This window comes from Callospermophilus lateralis, chromosome 7 (assembly GCF_048772815.1).
Source record: "Callospermophilus lateralis isolate mCalLat2 chromosome 7, mCalLat2.hap1, whole genome shotgun sequence".
Taxonomy (NCBI): Eukaryota; Metazoa; Chordata; class Mammalia; order Rodentia; family Sciuridae; genus Callospermophilus; species Callospermophilus lateralis.
In genome coordinates this window covers 5,903,935-5,922,202 of record NC_135311.1, presented here as the reverse complement: position 1 = coordinate 5,922,202, position 18,268 = coordinate 5,903,935, and the positions used below count along the sequence as shown (strand labels likewise).

The 18,268-nt window shown below is 55.2% G+C and overlaps 1 protein-coding gene across 2 annotated transcripts in view; it reads right to left on the bottom strand.

The window, feature by feature from the left end:
- The window catches only part of Il6r (interleukin 6 receptor), a 45,139-nt gene that overhangs the window by 11,966 nt on the left and 14,905 nt on the right, over positions 1 to 18,268 (bottom strand). For both annotated transcript variants that reach the window (XM_076862044.1, XM_076862045.1), the window contains exons 2-6: positions 12,349 to 12,585; positions 10,695 to 10,818; positions 7,473 to 7,654; positions 6,739 to 6,905; positions 6,297 to 6,438 (exon numbers count right to left, since the gene is read on the bottom strand). In XM_076862044.1, the coding sequence (XP_076718159.1) occupies positions 6,297 to 6,438; positions 6,739 to 6,905; positions 7,473 to 7,654; positions 10,695 to 10,818; positions 12,349 to 12,585 (852 nt within the window). The remainder of the gene's footprint in view (positions 1 to 6,296; positions 6,439 to 6,738; positions 6,906 to 7,472; positions 7,655 to 10,694; positions 10,819 to 12,348; positions 12,586 to 18,268) is intronic.

Here is an 18,268-nt window from a genome sequence, read left to right as displayed (position 1 = left end):
CACCCAGCAAGTTCGTCCAGAATTGAACCTCAAATTCATGGGAGGGGTCCAGTTTGTTTTGGTGGGAGGGGGGTTCTCACAGCCCAGCCTAATGGAAAACAGACTCCTGGGAGGGAGTGACTGAGGGACCAACAGAGCATGTAGAGGGCATTGGTGGCGCACTAAACAGAGCACACAGCAACCACAGTCGGCCGTTCAGGATAGAGGTGTCCCAGGCCCTGCTCAGCACGCCCCGAACCTCACAGGCCCTTCCTACACCTGCGGCCTCAGGACCTGGCAATGAGACTCAGTCCCCAGGGTTATAAAGACCCCCAAAGCAGGGGAAGGCACGAGTCAGTGTGCAGCTTCCGCCCTGCGTCCTGCCTCGGCGTCACGTGTGTCTCAGCGTGTTCGACCTTCTCCTTGTGGTTCAGAGTTCTGGGGACAAGGTGGGAAATTCATTTTGGTGTTATCTGGAATGACCAAAAATGTTGGCAGAATGAATAGAACGTTTCTCACGTAGATGTGAAACAGAATACGAGGCTGTTCTTCTCGGTACTGGGGACTAACTCAGGGGCAGGCCCCACTAGGCTGCTGAGGCTGGTCCTGAACTTGCGATCCTCCTGCCTCCGCCTCCCAAGTCTCTGGGATTGCAGGTGTGCGCCCCTGGGCCCAGCTCTAATGAAACTTTCTTAAAAGCTCCCTACATGCCCCTGAAGATAGTGTGACTCAGACTCTGTTGTCCCTGTGAGGTGTGGGGGGTGGCAATTTGCATCATCATGAATCAAGGTGAAGAAGGTGGCCCTGTTTCTGCCCAAGAGAGACTTCCCAGCGTGAGTGTGGCATCTCATTGTAAATAAAGGTCATTTCTGGTCAGGCGCAGTGGCGGCATCCAGCAAGACCCCATCTCAAAACGAGAAGGGCTGGGGCGCAGCTCGGTGGGAGCACCCTTGGGGACAACCCCCAGGACCAGAAAGACAGGCGGTGGCTTCTGTCTACCAAGTTCCAAGTTGTCTATATTCAAAACAGAATGAATTCATGAACAAAATGAATGAGTGGACGAATGGCCTTATTCCAGGGAGATTGACTGGGTGGTCAGCAAGGCTGTCCCAAAGGCCTCTACACCAAGCTCAGGGGAGAGCCACAGGGGTCATGGGTGGTGTCTGGGAGGTGACAGGTGACAGTCTTGTGGAGGACGCACAGTGCTTGAACACAAAAGCAGGAGGCGGGTTTGGAGGGTCAACGGTCAGGTTCTGCTGAGATGGACAGCAGCTGAACCAGGTAGGTGGTCTGGCTCCCAGCTCTGGAGCTGGGTGGGTCGCGGTGTCTGTCCCCGGACAGGAAGGCCCAGAGGTTTGGGAGCCACCGCGATGCCTTGGGCTTGGGTGGAGCCAAGTACCTGCCGCAGAGAGAGGCCCCACAGGTGTCTGGGCCAGCTGATTCCGGCGTTTGTTACACGCTGACCACGAGTCCGGCTCTGTGCCCGCTCCTTCCCATCATGGAGGCCTCCCAGCCCCACAAGGGAGGCTCTGGGTTGGGGGTTCTTGAGGCAAGCCTTACCACCCCCACTTGACAGACGGGCCACCCGGGGCTTGGTTAGGGACTCCCCCAAGGTCGGGCTGGTCCTAGGAGCAGGGTCAGCAGCTGGACCCAAGTCTGTCTCCCCACAGACCAGTGCTCTGCCCCAGGTAGGCAGGGTGGTGGGCCAGCACGCCCGGCGGGAATGGGCAGGTTCAAGGACACGCGGGAGACCGGACCAAGCACCAGGCACAGTGACACAGGCCTGTGACCACAGCCACTGGGGAGGCCGAGGAGGAAGAATCGAGTTTGAGGCTCTTTGTGGACAATTTAGTAAGACCCTGACTCAAAATAAAGTTTTCCAGAAAGGGCTGGGCTGCCGTACAGCTCCCTGGGTCTGACCCCCAGTACGAGAGAGAGAGAGAGAGAGAGAGAGAGAGAGAGAGAGAGGGAGAGACACACACACGGCCCACTGGTCCCCACAAACACACCTTGGTGCAGACGCTGCACCCTGGTGTCCCCAGCACCTGTGAAGTCCAGGCCCTGCGCCCCTCCTCCACCCCTGGCACCTACACAGCTTCCCTCAGGGCCAGGCCAAGGCCGGCCTCTCCTCCGCCACTCAGACCCTCCGGGCAGCGTCCTTTTTGTCTGGACTTTCGGTGTTGAAGGTCCTTGGTACCAGGAAGCCCCGGGATAGAGTCCCTGGAGCACTGACATGTCCCTAACAGTCACACCACTCCACGGCCACCGGCAGGAGAACACGCCTCACCTGGTCTCCCAACCTCCTTCTCACTCTCCCCGACCTGCCCCCATCCCATCCTGCGTCCCCCTGGTCTCACCCACCCTCCGTGGGTGAATTCATCGCGGGGGCGTGAGGATGCCGTCCACCCGCGGGACAGGAGCTCAACTCTCCAGCTGCTCAGGAGGAGGAACCAGGTTCTCTGAGCTCGCGGGGTCACTCCGGCACATGAGCCAAGGCTGGAAAGTCCAAGACAGTCCCCAGAGCTGCCCAGATGGCCCCTGCTAGAGCATCTTCCACAAGAAGAGAGGATGCCAACAATTGAAAGAGATACGTCCACAAATGAGACCAGATTCGGGGGCAGGTGACGAGCCAATGAGAAACTCCCAACCACCCCATGCGGCCGCCTGGCAAGAGGAGCGCAAGCAGATCTTAGTCTTCTGAGAACTCCGGAAGAATTCAGAGAGCAGGCTGGGCTCGGAGGAGCCCAGGGGACAGAGCAAGGCCAGCGCTGGCCCACATAAGAAGACCTTCTAAATTGGGAGTGACGGCGCACACTTATAATCTCAGAGACTTGGGAGGCTGAGGCAGGAGGATTTCGAGTTCAAGGCCGGCCTCAGCAATTTAGCAAGCAACTCAGCGAGACCCTGTCTCTAAATAAAATACAAAATAGGGCTGGGGACGTGGCTCAGTGGTGAAGTGCCCCTGGGTTCAATTCTTGGTACCAAAAACAAAAACTAAGCGGACACCTGTAACCACAGCTACTGGAGAGGCTGAGGCAGGAGGCTCACTTAAGCCCAGGAATCTGAGACTCTGTCTCAAAAAGAGAGATAAAGAAAGGAAGGGAGAGGGGAGGGGAGGGCCCAAAGGCAAAGAAGATAACTGGTGTCAGGGGAGAGGTGGGTTGTGCACTCCGCAGTGGATATGAAAGGGAGCAGCCAAGAGACAGAAGTTCCTCAAAAAATTAAAAATAGAATCGCCACGTGACACAGAAATTCCACTTCTGGGTGTCGACTCAAAAGAACCGAAAGCAGGAACTCCAACAGCTCTGTACGGCCTTGTCCATGGCAGCGTCACTCACAAAGCCAAGACAGAAGAGCCCAAGTGCCCCAGGACAGGGGAACAAGGACACCAGAGGCGTGATTCTGCACAGCAGCCCACCACCGCCTTCCAGAGGAGATTCTGACCCCGGCCGCCACGTGGGTGGGCCCTGAAGACAAGTCACAGGCCGCGAAATGAGCCGGGCACCAAAGGACACGTCCCGTGTGGCTCCACTTGTCCCCTGTCTCAAAACCAAAGGAATGATCTGGAGTCGTCACAGTCAGGGACAGAGAGCAGAATGTCAGGGGCTGCCAGGGGCTGGGGCAGGGATGGGAGAATGGGGAATTATCCTGGGGAGGGACAGAGTTCCAGTTTTGCAAGATAAGAAGGTTCTGGAGGTGCACGGCGGTGATGCTGGCACCACACTGCGCCTGAACTTAAAGCCACAAAGATGCACACTCGAAACCGTCACAGTAACAGACTTCATGTCGGGCACACTTTACCACCATCAATCAACAGCTATTAAATCAGGACTTTTTTTCTTTTCTTTTCTTTTCTTTCTTTTTTAAATACAGTAGTGGGAATTGACCTCTTGGGTGCTCTGCCACTGAGCTACATCCCCAGCCCTTTTTATTTTAAGACAGGGTCTCGATAGATTGAATGCTGAAGGTCTTCCTAACTTTCCCAGAATGGCCTTGGATTTATGACCTCCCGCCTCAGGCTCCAGGGTTGCGGGGATCCCAGGCGTGCCTCCTGGTGCCTGTCTGACCTTATTCTTTTAATTGCTAAGTGATTTAGAATGACTAATTGAGTGGGCGTGGTGCATGCCTGTAATCCCAGCAAGTGGGGAGGCTGAGGCAGGAGGATCCCAGGTTCAAGTCCAGCCCCAGCAATTTAGCAAGACCCTGTCTCAAAATTAAAAATCAAAAAAAAAAAAAAAAAAGGCTAGGGATGTGGCTCAGTGGTTAAGCACCCCTGGGTCTCCAGTACCAACAAGGAGAAAAAGAATGAATGACTAATTTGATTCTCGACTGTGCTGCAGGGTTAGAAAAAAAATCCAGCCTGGAAGGTGTTCCACAAGAAGAATGCTGGGGGTGAGCTCTTTATCTCTGGAAGCTTCAAAGAGAGGCCAGCTGACCAGGTGTGGTCAGGGAGATACCTGCATTCTAGGTCTGCTAGATAAAGTCTCCAGTGGTTTTATCAGGGGGAAAAGTCACTCATCTGAGCTTGTCCCTTAGAGTTAAGGAGGGGGAAAGGAAAGAAATAAAAAAGAAGAAAGACTAGCGTTACCAGGGCACCAGCAGAAGACCTAGAAACAGAGTCAAGCGGCTTCCTCCAGAAAGGAGGACCAGCAAAGGAGGACGCGGGCCGCGGGCCTCTGCTGGGCATTCTGGGGGTCTGGCTGCTGTTGTTGTTTGGGTCCTGGGGACTGAAACCAGGCACTTTCCACCGAGTGACATCTCCAGTCTTTTTTTTTTTTTGATTTTTGATTTTGAGACAGGGTCTCTGCAGGTTGCTTGGGGCCTCGCTAAGTTGCTGAGGCTGGCCTAACTTGCACACCTCCTGCCTCAGCTTCTCAAGCCTTCTGTATTAATTGGATACAAATTCTTAATTTTTTCTTTTTATAAAAACCTCCAAACTGGGCACAGTAGTACACGCCTCTAATCCCAGCAACGCAGGAAGTGGTTAAGCACCCCGGGGTTCAACCCCCCAGTCCCAACACAAACAAAACACCTCCTGTGGGTGTTAAAAAAAAATTAATCATGCAGTTAGCAAACAGTACATTTTCAAAAAAATTTGATAACATACTGGGTACAGTGGCCCACGTCTAATCTATAATCCCAGCAGCTCAGGAGGCTGAGGCAGGAGGATTGCAAGTTCAAGGCCAGCCTCAGCAACTCGGCAAGGCCCTAAGCAGCTCAGGGAGACCCTGTCTCTAAATGAAATATAAAAAGGGCTGGGGATGTGGCTCAGTGGTTAAGAACCCCTGAGTTCAATCCCCAGTAACAAAGAGGGAAAAGAAAAAAAAAAAAAAAAAACTGGAAAAATAAAACATTTGAAGCTAGGCAGGAAATCTGTTTATAAGACTTCAAATTCAGAGACAGAAAGTAGAATGGCGGGAGTGTATCACTGGGGATGACCCCAGGAGCACTCTACCAGGGAGCTACATCCCCAGCCCTTTTCTTTGTTTTTTGGGTTTTTTGTTGGTTGGTTGGTTGGTTGGCACTGGGGATTGAACTCAGGCGCACTCGACCACTGAGCCTCATCCCCAGGACCACTGATCCTCCTGCCTCAGCCTCCCAAGCCTCTGGGATTAAGGGTGTGCGCCACCACACCTGGCCCCAGCCCTTTTATTTTTTTACTTTGAGACAAGGCCTTGCTGAATTGCTTAGAGCCTTGCTAAATGGCTCACTCAAACTTGCAATCCTCCTGCCTCAGCCTCCCGAGTCACTGGGATCACAGGTTTTATACACCATCTGGCACAATATTTTATATATATAATTATATATAATATGTAAATACACGCACATAAATGTATTTTTTAAAAACTAAAGTATGCCCACTGGTTTTTGCTAAGGGAAAATACTGTTAATAGTTATTCTCTTCATATTTTTGTGGAATTTTTAATTTTATCACTAACGTGTTAATTTCAATAATCCGCCCCAAAGCAATGAAGATTACTCTTTATCACCTTTTTAAAAATAAAAAGCATTAGTAACTGCGGTGGAGTAAACACGTACGATCCTTTGAGCTCCTCTCGGCTGCTCTGGGAGTCCCCGTCCCCAGCCTGGGTGGCCTCGGGGAAGGTGTGGGGAAGAGCAGGGCCCGGCAGCCCCCACCACCAGCCCCGGGCGGGTTCACCTTGGCCCCTCCAGACCTCGCGGCAAGACCAGCCGAGTCTGAAGCCGATAAATGGTTGCTGTTTCAGGCACCAGCTTTGGGGTGACCTGCCTTAGAGCACCACATTGCTGATCCGCTAACAAGCCACCCCCGCCTTCCCCCCAGGCCCGCGAGGTACCTGTCCACGGAACCCCCGTGACCTCGGGGCTCCACGCGCTCCAGGAGCCGAGTCCAAACTCCTCCTGGGCCCGAAGCTGCACCATGTGCCTGGAGCCGCGCCAGGCGTCGTGGATGACGCAGTGATGCTGGGAATTCTTGACCTAAGGGCAGGAGGCACAGCGACTCGGAATCCTGACAGCCCTCCCCGATGTGCCCAGAGCCCGAGTCCCGGCCACCCTGATGTGACCCTTCTGGCCAACCAGCTGTGAAGGGACAGCCCAGCGGCATGACTCCCACTTTGTGAATGAGACGGCCGAGACTCGTGGGTTAGAATTCCCGTCCAGGCCGCCCGGGGAGCAGCCAGGCAGGCCCTGGAAGGTCACTCCTTTTCCTTCGCCCCCTTTTTAGGAGCCTCAAGTGTCTGTAGCGCCTTTCTGTTCAGAAACAGTAGATGGACTCACCATCCACGTGGTGAAGGCCTTGGAGTGCTCGGCCCGGTACCGGAGCTGGAACTGCAGCCTGTAGAAGTCGGAGTTCCAGGAGAGGGGGTCTTCCCAGGTGACATTGAGCCAGCGGGGGTTTTCGGCCACAGCTGTGACCATGATGTTGGTGGGCGGGTCAGGCTGCACTGTGAGAGGGAACGTGGCTTCCGTGGGGCGGCAGGAGCCCCTGCCCCAGACCAGGCGACTCCATGCCCATCTTTTTATTTATCTGCCCTCCTCCTCCACACTGGGGATCAAACCCAGAGCCTTGCACACACCCGGCAAGCGCTCTGCCGCTAAAGCCAGACCCTCAGCCCCACACACGCATCTTGACAGGACCCTCATCCGTCAATGCCCAAAAGGGCTCCGGCTAGCCAAACCCCTCAACCGCTCCTTCCCTGCCCCTCCAAGGAATGGATGAGAAATATTAAATCAGGGGCCAGGCAGAGCGGTGCAAGGCTGTAATCCCAGTGACGTGGGAGGCCGAAGCAGGAGGATCAAAAGTTGGAGGCCAGCCTTAGCCACTTAGTGAGGCCTTAAGCAACTTGGCCGGACCCTGTCTCAAAATTTTAAAAAAGGTCTGGGGATGTGGCTCAGTGATCAAGCATCCCTAGGTTCAAAAAGCACCAAAAAGAAAAAGAAATATTATGTCAAAAGAGAAGAAAAAAAACAAAAAAACACTCGTGGGGCTGGGGAGAGGAGAGCTCACTTACGGATTCCATATCCCTCAAATGCCTCGGGGTCGCTGGACCTGCTCCCGGCACTGCTGGCCGCACATAAGGACACTATGTGGAAGGACTTGTCCCCCTCTGGGATCTCCAGCTGGCAGGAGAACTTCTGCGAGTCCTGAGAATACTGGCAGGGCACCCGGAAGTCTTCCGCTGGGACTTTCTCGCTGTTGGTCACAAAACAAGGGGTGGGGCCTGCTACCGTTTCTGTGCTTCCTCTAGAGGGGAAGAGGGCCCGGGCCGGGGTCAGACGCGCAGGCTCTGAGTCGGATCCCGGGGCTCGGATCCCAGCTCGGGGTCATCTGCTCTCCTTAGCTTTCGTGCCTCCGAGTGACTCCTGCAACCAGCCTCGAGGTTCTGTGCTGTCATTTGAAAACCATGCACAGTCCCACCTCAAAGGGACAAAGGACTAACACTAACGTGGCTAGGACATGGCCCCTGGCATGGCGGGAGGTGCTGCAGGAGGGGCTCAGCTGTCCCTGAGGCATCAGGGGCCCCGAGCGCTGGCGCTGGGGCAGGATCCGTGCTCCCGGCTCCACGGGGGACACAGACTCGCAGAGGCAGGGAGGCCGAGCCTCTGACCTGGTGTCAGGGCAACGACAAAAATGATCTGCCCTTGGGGACGAAGCACCCCATGGAGATGCTGGGTGTCGCAGAGGAACTCGGAGCTAGAAGCATTTTGTAGGAAGGTGGCGGGTTCCAGCAGGTGAGTCAGCAAGGGAGCCTCGCCCCCGTGCCCGTGTGCGGGCATGTTGGGCCGTGGCGGCCGCTCGCCCTGCTGCGGGGGACAGATCACCAGCCTCTAACGCGGCTCCTGGGCTCGGGGGGGGGGGGGGGGGGGGGGGGGGGGCGGGGGGCGGGACAAACTGCTTCTGGGAGCCTGGCCCCGGGGAGCGACAGCCACCCTTGCTCTGCGTCCCCTGCACCTCTCAGGCTTCGGTCCCACCCCCCAGGAGGCAGGGCCCGTCTGTGCCCCGCTGTGCCCCGCGGGCGCCCATCCTGCCTCCCCCAGCCCAGGCGGGAGCCCCACTCTCAGGCGCTGCTGGGTGACAGGCTGGGCGGGTGCCGGGGAGGATGTGAAAGTGTCATGCCCGAAACAGAAAGCAGAACACACCAGAACCGCTTTCCTGGGCCCCAGAGTCGCCGGCCCGGGTGGGGCCTGGATGGCCCCGTCCCTGGAGCTCTGGCAGCCCCATCCCCACTGCCCTCTCCACTGGAGGAGGAGGACGTGGAGCCAGACACCTGGTCCTCTCCCTCCGTATTGTCAATAGAGTATTCGAGATGAAGTGTCCAATGTGAATCCGTCAGTGCCGGGGCACGCGCCTGTAAGCCCAGCGACTCAGGAGGCTGAGGCAGGAGGATGGGGAGTTCAAAGCCAGCCTCAGCAAAAGTGAGGCCCGGAGAACTTAGTGAGGCCCTGTCTCAAAATAAAACATAAAAAGGGCTGGGGGTGAGGCTCCGGTGGTTAAGCGCCCCTGGGTTCAATCTCTGCTACCAAAAAATAAACCCAGTTTTCTGACACTGGTCTGGAGCCGCCAGGCGGTGGGCAGAGCGTGCTGTCTATGGAGAAGCGTGGACTAATGGTCCCAGAGCAGCTGTGTCTTTTGCAGGGGGGTGATCTACACAGACACACCGCCAGGCCTCCCAGCAACTCTCTGGAGACAAGTGGCAGCCAAGCCACCGTGTGGAGGTCACTGTTCTGATTTTTTGGCAGAGTAGTCCTCTGTCTGCAGGGAGTGTGTCCCAAGAACCCGAGCAAGTGCCCGAAGTCCCAGACGGTGCCAAACCCTATACCTGCCACGCTCCGCCCACATGCCCCCAGCGCTGCCACAGAACCAGAGTCGTCTGTCCCTTCCTGTCCGAGGGCCCCCTGCATCTCTACCCTGGGCCACTGCCGAGTAAGACAAGGGTTAGAGGAACACAGACACGGATCAGGGAGGCGGTCCCAGGGATGGGGCGAGGTCATGACGCAGGCCGACTGCTGGGCTGAAACGCAGGATCCACACCCGGGCAGGACGGCACACGCTTCCACCAGGCTACTCCGAGGGGCTTAATTTAAAACGTATGCACTGTTGATTTCTAGAATTTTCTACCTGATATTTTCAGGCCACAGTGGACCAAGGGTAGTTGAAACCTTGGGAAGGAGAAGTGGGGACTGCTGTGCCCTGATGGCCGGCAGCGTAGACCGACGGAGGAGCCCTGGGTCCGAGGACAGACCCGGCAACACTGGAGTGGGGATCCGTGCTGCGCGCCTTCCAGGCCTCCACTTCTCTGCCCCGGCCCATCCCACGTGTCCCACGCCCACGCTTTATGCCACCTTGAAGTGGCAGGCATGACTTCTGGCCCCACTAGTGCCAGTTCCAATTCTCCATCCATGACCACTTCCTGTCACCTGCCTCCATATAGAAAGAGCCCGACACACTCTCGGGGCCAGACACGGGTAAGAACTGGCTGGCCTTCCCTCTCCCATTCGCATCTTCTTCAGAGCAACACCCCAAATCAGGTACCCGGAGCTGAAACCAGGCACCTGGAATTGGGTTCCCAACAGAGCCACTTTCTAGCTAAAAGACCTCTCTGAACCTCAGTTTCTTCATCTGTTTTGTTGTTGTTTGTTTGGTTGGTTGGTTTGGGGTTTTTATTTTGGTGCTGGGGATTGAACCCAGGGCCTCACACAAGCACTCTTACCACAGGCTCCGCCCCCAGTCCCGGCTATTACTTTTTTGGTGGAGGAAATACTTGGGGATTGAACTTCAGGGGCACCCAACCACTGAGCCACATTCCCAGCCCTATTTTGTATTTTATTTAGAGACAGGGTCTCACTGAGTTGCTTAGCGCCTTGTCTTTGCTGAGGCTGGCTTTGAACCTCCTGCCTCAGCCTCCCGAGCCACCGGGATTACAGGCAGGTGCCACCGCGCTCGGCTCCAGGAATTACTTTTTACTGATAAAATTTTGCGATCCCTCAGCTGGGCACAGTAGTGCAGGCTTGTAATTCCAGAGACTCAGGAGGCTAAGGAAAGAGGATCACAAGTTCAAGGCCAGCCTCAGCAACTTAGCCAGAGCCTGTTTCGAAGTAAAAGTTTTGTTTGTTTGTTTGTTCTTAATTTATTTATTAGAATCGGCCAGTTCTGCCTTCCTGTGGGAGCTCACCTCGGCTTGGGGACCTGGGTGAGAAGGAGACACACACCCAGCCCAGCCCAGGCTACTTACAGCTTCTTCACCAGCAGCACAGCCCTGGTGGTGGGGGAGGGGGGGTTCCGAGGACTCCACTCGCAGACCACGCTGCTGAGGAGGCTCCTTCGTAAGCAGGAGAGCCGGGGCTTCTCGGGAGGAACTGGAAGGAGAGAACAGCAGGCTGAGGAGCCGCAGGGCTTCCCCTGAGACGCCTGACCTCACAGGCGTGCACAGCCTCCCTGCTGAGGGGACTGGCCACTCTGCAGCTAAAACTCAGGCTCACACAGATATCCTAATGGATGACAAGTATTTTTTTTTTGGGGGGGGACTGGGGGCAGTACTAGGGATTGAATTGAGGGGTGCTTTATCAGTGAGCTACATCTCCAGCTCTTTTTATTTTGAGACAGAGTCCCTCTGAGTTGCTGAGGCGGGCCTCAAACCTGCAATCCTCCTGCCCCGGCCTCCCCAATCACTGGGATTCCAGGTGTGCGCCACCCTGCCTAGCTGAGGCTATACAATTAAAATATGAAAGTCCTGTGTCAAACTGGATAAAGGATCCTGGGCAAGGGAAGGGAGACGCCACCTTTGAACCTTCTGTCCAAATTAAAAAAAAAAAAAAATAGGGATTTTTGGAATCATGAAGACCTGGTTGTGGGTAAGTCCCAGCCTCTCTTCAGTTTCCTCACCTGTAAGATGAATTGATGATAATAATGGTGATAAATACTGCCCTCCTTCTCAGGGTTGCTGGGAGGACTACATGAGAAACAAGGAAGGGCCTAGCACCGGGCTCGCGCACAGGGCACTGGCTGGGTAAAGTCTTCATCTGGATGGGAAGGAGGCTTTGGGCTTTGCTTTCTTGGTGCTGGGGATTGAACCCAAAGGCGCTTACCCACGGAGCCACACCCCCAGCTTTTTAATATTCTATGTAGAGACAGGGTCTGGCTAAGTTGCTTTAAGGTACCACTAAGTTGCTGTGGCTGACTTTGACCTGGTGATCCTCCTGCCTCAGCCTCCCGAGCAGCTTGGACTACAGGCAGCACCACCGCGCCCAGCGGAAGGAGCTAATTCTAAAAGTCAGGAGAGCTGCTCTGTGAGAGCAGTCGCGTCTGCGGGAGAATTCTTGCTCCATCTTTTTCTTTCTTTTTCCTTTTGGTGCTGGGGACTGAACCCGGCACTCTGCCCCTGAGATACACCCCCTACTCTTTTTGTGATCTGTCTGGAGACAGGGTTTCCATAGTTGCCCAGGCTGGCCTCCAACTTGCCGTCCTCCCGAGTTACCTTACAGGTGGCGGCCACCAACCCCACACTCCATTTCACCTTTGAGATACTCCAAGGTCAGAAAATTTACTTGATTTTGCCAGAGAGATCTGAGGAGCCGAAGTCAAGCTACGTGTGAAGGAGGAACACTCGAATCCAGGCTGTCTGGCTCTGGGCCCCACGCTGTCAAGAGTCCACTGGCAGGACAGACAGACAGTGCTCTCCACCAGCCAGAGGCCCCCCTCAGCGGGAGATAAATACTGCCCTCCTTCTCAGGGTTGGTGGGAGGACACCTCCAGGGGCACCGAGAGACATCAGGGAGCCCTGCCCCCAAATTCTTGGGCCAAGGAAATCACAGGACTTTAAAGGACCAAGCAAGGAGTCTTCCTAGAAGGCGCACAGCCGGGCTATCAAGAGCCCCGAGGACACTCACCGTCCACCAGCAACTGCACCGTCCCAGCCGGGTGGCCGTCCAGGGAGCAGGAGTAGTTCCCAGAGTCGTCGAAGCGCACCGACCTCAGCAGCAGCCTCCTTCCTACGCTGGCCCAGCTCCTGGGGTGTGAGCCAGTGAGCACCCACTGGACGGTGGCGTTGGCCCCCAGGTCCTCCCCAGGGCAGGTCAGGGTGACGCTGGCCCCTGGCAGGCTCCTCAGCACGTCCCCGGCCATCTCTGGGGGAGGGAGAACACTCAGTGAGCCACAGCGCCCTGAAACGGGACAGAGCTTCGTGGCCCAGGGAAGCCGCAGAGGCTTTAGTACTGACCAACTCTGGAATCTGTCACCGTCCAGGACACCTCTGCCCGGATAAGGACACTGGCCACCCCCCCCTGGCTGCCAGGATGTGCCTTCTCAAGCCACCATCTAGCCATCCCACTCCCCTGGTGAAACAAACAAACACACAAACAAACAAACACAACACAACGCAGCCCTTCAAGGGGCCAGGGGTGGTGGCCCATGTCTGTCATCCCAGGGGCTCAGGAGGCTGAGGCAGGAGGATCACGGGTTCAAAGCCAGCCTCAGCAGCTTAACGAGGCCCTGAGCAACTCAGCGAGACCCTGTCTCTAAAGAAAATGTAAAAAGGGCTGGGGATGTGGTCTGTGGTCAAGCACCCCTGGGCCCACTCCCTTACACCAAAAAAAAAGATGAAGAAGAAGGAGAAAGAAAGAGAAAAGAGGAGACCCTTCAAGGGCTACACTGTCCCCCAGACAGTGCTCTTCTCACAGTGCTCCTCCCCTGCCCCATGCCCATGACAAAGTCCCCTAGTTCTGGTCTCAGCATTAAGTACCCCTTACCCCGAAGCCCCCCCGTCCCCCTAGCTAGATGAGGCCTCTCCACCACGTCACCTATCCCAACTGCCGTGCCACTACCCATTCCCAGTCCGTCTCCCCCAAGACTCCAGGCACCACAAGATGAGGCACCTGTTGTGTTGTGTTGTGTGTGTGTTTGTGAAGGTCCTGGGGGTTGAACCCCGGAGACACGCTCTACCACGTAGCGACACCCCCAGCCCCTTTTTACTTTTTGAGACAGAGTCTTGCTAAGTTGCTAAGGCTGACCTCGAACTTGCAATCTACCGACCTCAGCGTCAGGGATGATAGGCGCGGGCCACGGAGCCTGGTGGGCGCTCTGTCATGGTCCAGCTCTGGGAACCTGCCTGCACACACAGAGCCCCTGAGTGAAGGAAGGAACGGCACCAGCAGGGCCCCTGGCACACACAGGTCTGGAGGAAGTCTCAGAATCTCAGGGTCCTTAGGGTCTTACTTTATAAACGGCAACCCAGGCCCTGAAGAACCAGGAGACTCGCCCGAGATGACCTGTAAGATAGAGGCGCACCTGCGATGTGAACCGGGGCTCTGGCGGTGTGTCCCACACTTCCTCTGGTCCCCGACGCCTCTCTACTAAACCTCTGTGGTGATGCTGTTTGTATTCTAGGGACCCAAGAAAAAGTTACTGGAAAGTCAAAAAGACAAAGCACATCACCCACCCCTTGAAAAATATTGTGTGTGCCACTACTCAAGAGAAAGGGGATTAAAGGTTAGCGGAACAAATACCTTTTTTTTCTAGTCCAGCTTTAGGACAGGGTTATAGATTCACAGAATCTAAGATAAAAATTATCCCAGCCACCTCGCACTCAGTTATTAACCCATCAGTTAAATCGACCCGACCAGCTGCGGAAACGGGCCGGGGACACAGCCGGTTCTCCTATTAAGCCCACCTGATCCCTAAACCAAGGGGAGGACGACGTGTTCGCAAGCCGCGGCAATAAACCTGACCAGAGATGTCAGAAAGGCCAAGCACCTGATGTCACCTCCCTGCCCGTGCTCCTGGGTCTGGGGACAAGCACAAGTGTCCCTCTGGTCTGCGAAACCTTTTTGCTGGGGAAGAGTTGGCCATCTCCTGCGTGGGGCCCGTCCTTCCTCCCAGCCCACCAGAGATGGCCCCCAGGACAGAGGGCGGAAGGACCAGTGGCTCCCAGGGGGCCTCTAGCCCCAGGCCAAGGAGTCTGGCTGTCCCTAGAAGACGCAGGCCATCGTCCAGGGACTAGGGACACAGGCCTCCAGAGGCAGAGACAGCTTCTGCCTGGCGTCGGCCCTGCCTGGCTGCACAAACGCCTTTCAACTTTCCTCTCAGCTCACCACTTGGCGCCAAAGTCCTCCACCTGGCACCCTCTTCTCTGAGGCTATCAGGGAAAGGACAGATGGACAGCCAGGACAGGTGGCAGCCACTCACCCAATCTCCCTACCCCAAGAGCCCTGGCTGCCGGAAGAGAGAGCTAAGTGAACGTCACAGTGTGACCCCCCTCTGGACTCCTCTTGCTCCACCGTGGGCAAGGGAGGCCCCCTCTCTCCGTCCTACATGCAACCAACATGCAGGAGCCCCGGAAGCCAGGCATCAGTGAAGAGGACATGATTAGGCGCCTTGCCCTCGAGAGGATCCAACGGGAGCCTGAGGAAGGTGACAGCTTGCCACATCCGGTCACATGGTCACATACTGATTTCCATCTGTGACTGAATGAGGTTCAGAAGACCCACAGACCCTCCCTATCACTACCCATCTTTTCACTTCCCCGTTTTCCACCAGATACAGCAGCCCTAAGGATGAAACCCATCACGGACATCAAGTTCCTGCACAGATCGTGCAGTTGAAGAAGCACCTCAGATTTGACGTCTTCATGACGGACGGAGACGCTATCAAAAAGGACGGTTTGCCGGGGGGTGGCCCCACTGCAAGGCCAGCAACAGCCCTCCATCAGCTGGAGAGTGGATAGGCACAGTCGCAGGCAGCCTAGGAGCACCGACACACAATGGGCACCGTTTGTATACAGTCTGCCTAGAAGTCCAAGGAAGGAGTCGCGGACAGCCTGACTGACTGGCGCAGCCTGACTGGCGCACACCTGTGATCCCAGCAGCTCAGGAGGCTGAGGCAGGAGGGTCTCGAGTTCAAAGCCACCCTCAGGAACTTAGCGAGACCCTGCCTCTAAATACAATATTTTTTTAAAAGCTGGGGATGTGGCTCCATGGTTCAGCACTCCTGGGTTCCATCCCCAGGACAAAAAAAGAAAAGAAAGAACCATGGATAGCTCATCCTTTCACGGACACTTTTCTCAGGGCGCTGCTCTGAATCACAGAAGGATGTTCACCCAACCTCACCCCAGGGAATACAGTGATGGGCCCACAGGACTTGTTTTTTTTTTTTTTTTTTGGTACCAGGGATTGAACCCAGGGGCGCTTAACCACTGAGCCACATCCTCACCCTTTTTATATTTTATTTAGAGACAGGGTCTCACTGAGTTGCTGAGGCTGGCTTTGAACTCCTGATCCTCCTGCCTCAGCCTCCCGAGCCGCTGGGATTCCAGGCGTGGGCCACTGTGCGGGTCAGACCCTTGGACTGTACCCCGAGACGTCACAGCGGGCACAGGCGTTTCCGGTGGTGCCGGGTGACGCTGGGGTGAAGGCCCTAACGGGGTCCATCCTATCCACCTTGCCCAGGGGCTGGGAGCTCAGGATGGCAGCCTCCCTGGCAGCCCCAGGCCCGGCTTCCACCCCGGCACCGGGGGTAAAAGTGGGTCCAGCCCATTCAGGACGCTGCGAGGCAGCGGGAGGGGGACACAGAAGGACCCTTTCCACCTTCACCTGTGGCCGGAGGCTGCGTCCCACCGGCAGCTGGTGCCCTGTGCGCCTCGGACGAGGCAGGGGTCAGCAAGGAGCCCCCCGCTGCTGGTGTGCATACGTACCGCCAGGGAGGCCACCCACGAGAGGCCCAGGTGGGGAAGGTGCACCTCCCGGCCACCACCGTCCTGCCAGAACCGGTGGGCAGCATGGTTCCCTGCTTACAGACAGTCAGCCCGAGGGAAATCAAGCCAGAGATGACTGACCAGTACCCGGTGAGCTGACCACCGTATTCAAGCTCACGAAGCATGGACTCTGGGCCTCAGGACCAGTGGCTCATCCTGCTTCATCACCCTCAAGTAGCCTGTTTAGCCTGTGTGTGTGTGTGTGTGTGTGTGTGTATCACATACAATGATGTACAGTAAATGATACTTAATAATGATAATTAATGTCAGGTGTGGTGATGCCCACCTCTAATCCCAGCTTCAGGAGGCTGAGGCAGGAGGACAGCAATTGGAGGCCAGTGGATAGCCATTGGAGGCCAGCAACCCAGTGAGACCCTGACTTGAAAAAAAAAAAAAGAAACTAAGGGCTGAGGATGTAACTCAATAATAAAACACCCCTGGGAGGCTGGAGTTGTGGCTCAGTGGTCACGCGGTTTCCTAGCATGTGTGAGATGCAGGGTTCGATCCTCAGCACCGTATATAAATAAATGAATGAAATAAAGGTCCATCAACATCTAAAAAAAAAACCCTGGGCTTAATCTCCAGTATCACAAAACATAAATAAATAAGCAAACAAGCAAACAACTGTGTTTCTGATTTACGTATTTACTGAACGATACGTTTTATAGTTGTTTTAGAGTGTACTCCCGCTTGTTAAATAGGACCTACTGTAGAACAACAGTGTGACCCCCACGCAGACTCTCGGTCTGTTCACTGCATCCCTCGATGGTATCAAGAGGCCACATCAAGTGCTTGACTTACACCCCGTAGGTCTGTGTAACTCTAGAAAGTTCACACGACAAGATCACCTGAAGACACATTTCTGGGAATGTGCCCCCATCATTAAGTGATGTGGGACTGTATGCACAGGTCCCCACCCCCCCACACACCCCTGTGACCACAAGCCTGTAAGTTCCACCTGGCTGCACATCAGAGAACTCAGTGGGTGCTTAATAAGTGTTTATTTCACACAGGGTACCTAAGAGGTGCCCACAGGGACAGGGTCTTCACGCTAGCAAGTCCCAGAGGCTCCGTTCCCGTGTGGCCGGGTGGCGCCTCTTGGGCTGTGCAGTGGACGGCCTCCGCAGGAGACCAGAGAAGTGAGCTTCTCACAAGCAGCAGACACGGAGGCAGGAAAACGAATCTAGAGGCCAAAGGAGACCCTTTCTGCGTGTGCCTTTGCCAGTTCCAGGAAAGACCTCTCTGGTCGCTTCCCAAGCCCAGCTCAGATGGAAGCTGTTGCCCGTTTAGTGGGACTTCTCAACAATGGCAGGAGCTGTTCTGTCCTCCACTTGCTAACCAGGGCCAAAGCATTTGGGCAGCTCAGGGAAACACCAAATAAAAAGGCTTTTTTTTCCCTCTCTTCCACAAAAGCAGAGCTGCAGGGAGCCACATAATGGCCACTTCCTCTGCCAAGGAACTTGAGTAATGGTTTTCTGAATCTTTAAAACTGAGTCACTTTTTTTTTTTTTTTTAATAGGGAATGATTAATTATAAACCACCCATTGGCAAGTATTGCTGTCACAATTCTGCTTCAAAACATTTTCCTCTGGAACCTGTAAACAAGGCTGAGTTAACTCTGCTCTTAAAAGCACTGCAGACAGGATGCCTCTAAGACAGACTCTCAGACCAGAGACCATAGGAAGCCCCCAGCTCAAGTCAGGGCAGCGCAGCCTTCCCGCCCCGCACCCCCCATCCACCCGCCTCCTGACCCGGGACACTGGGTCCTGCTGTCCAGCAACGGCCAGCCCCAGGAGCAGATGTGAGGGAGGGAAGTGATGGGCATGGAAGGCCCCTCGGACCTGTGCCCTCCTCTCCAAATGTGGGAAGAGGGATGATTGCTTTGGTTTATTTGTTTGGGGAATTCTGATTTCAATTTTTAAAATTTTCTGCTTTTACTATGGGGTAATTTCCTTCTCTTCCTTTTAGATTTCTGCTGTTTCATTGTTTATTTATTTATTAATCTATTTTTCTGAGTTGCGGGTCTCACTAGGCTGCCCGGGTGGGTCTTCGATTCCCCGGCC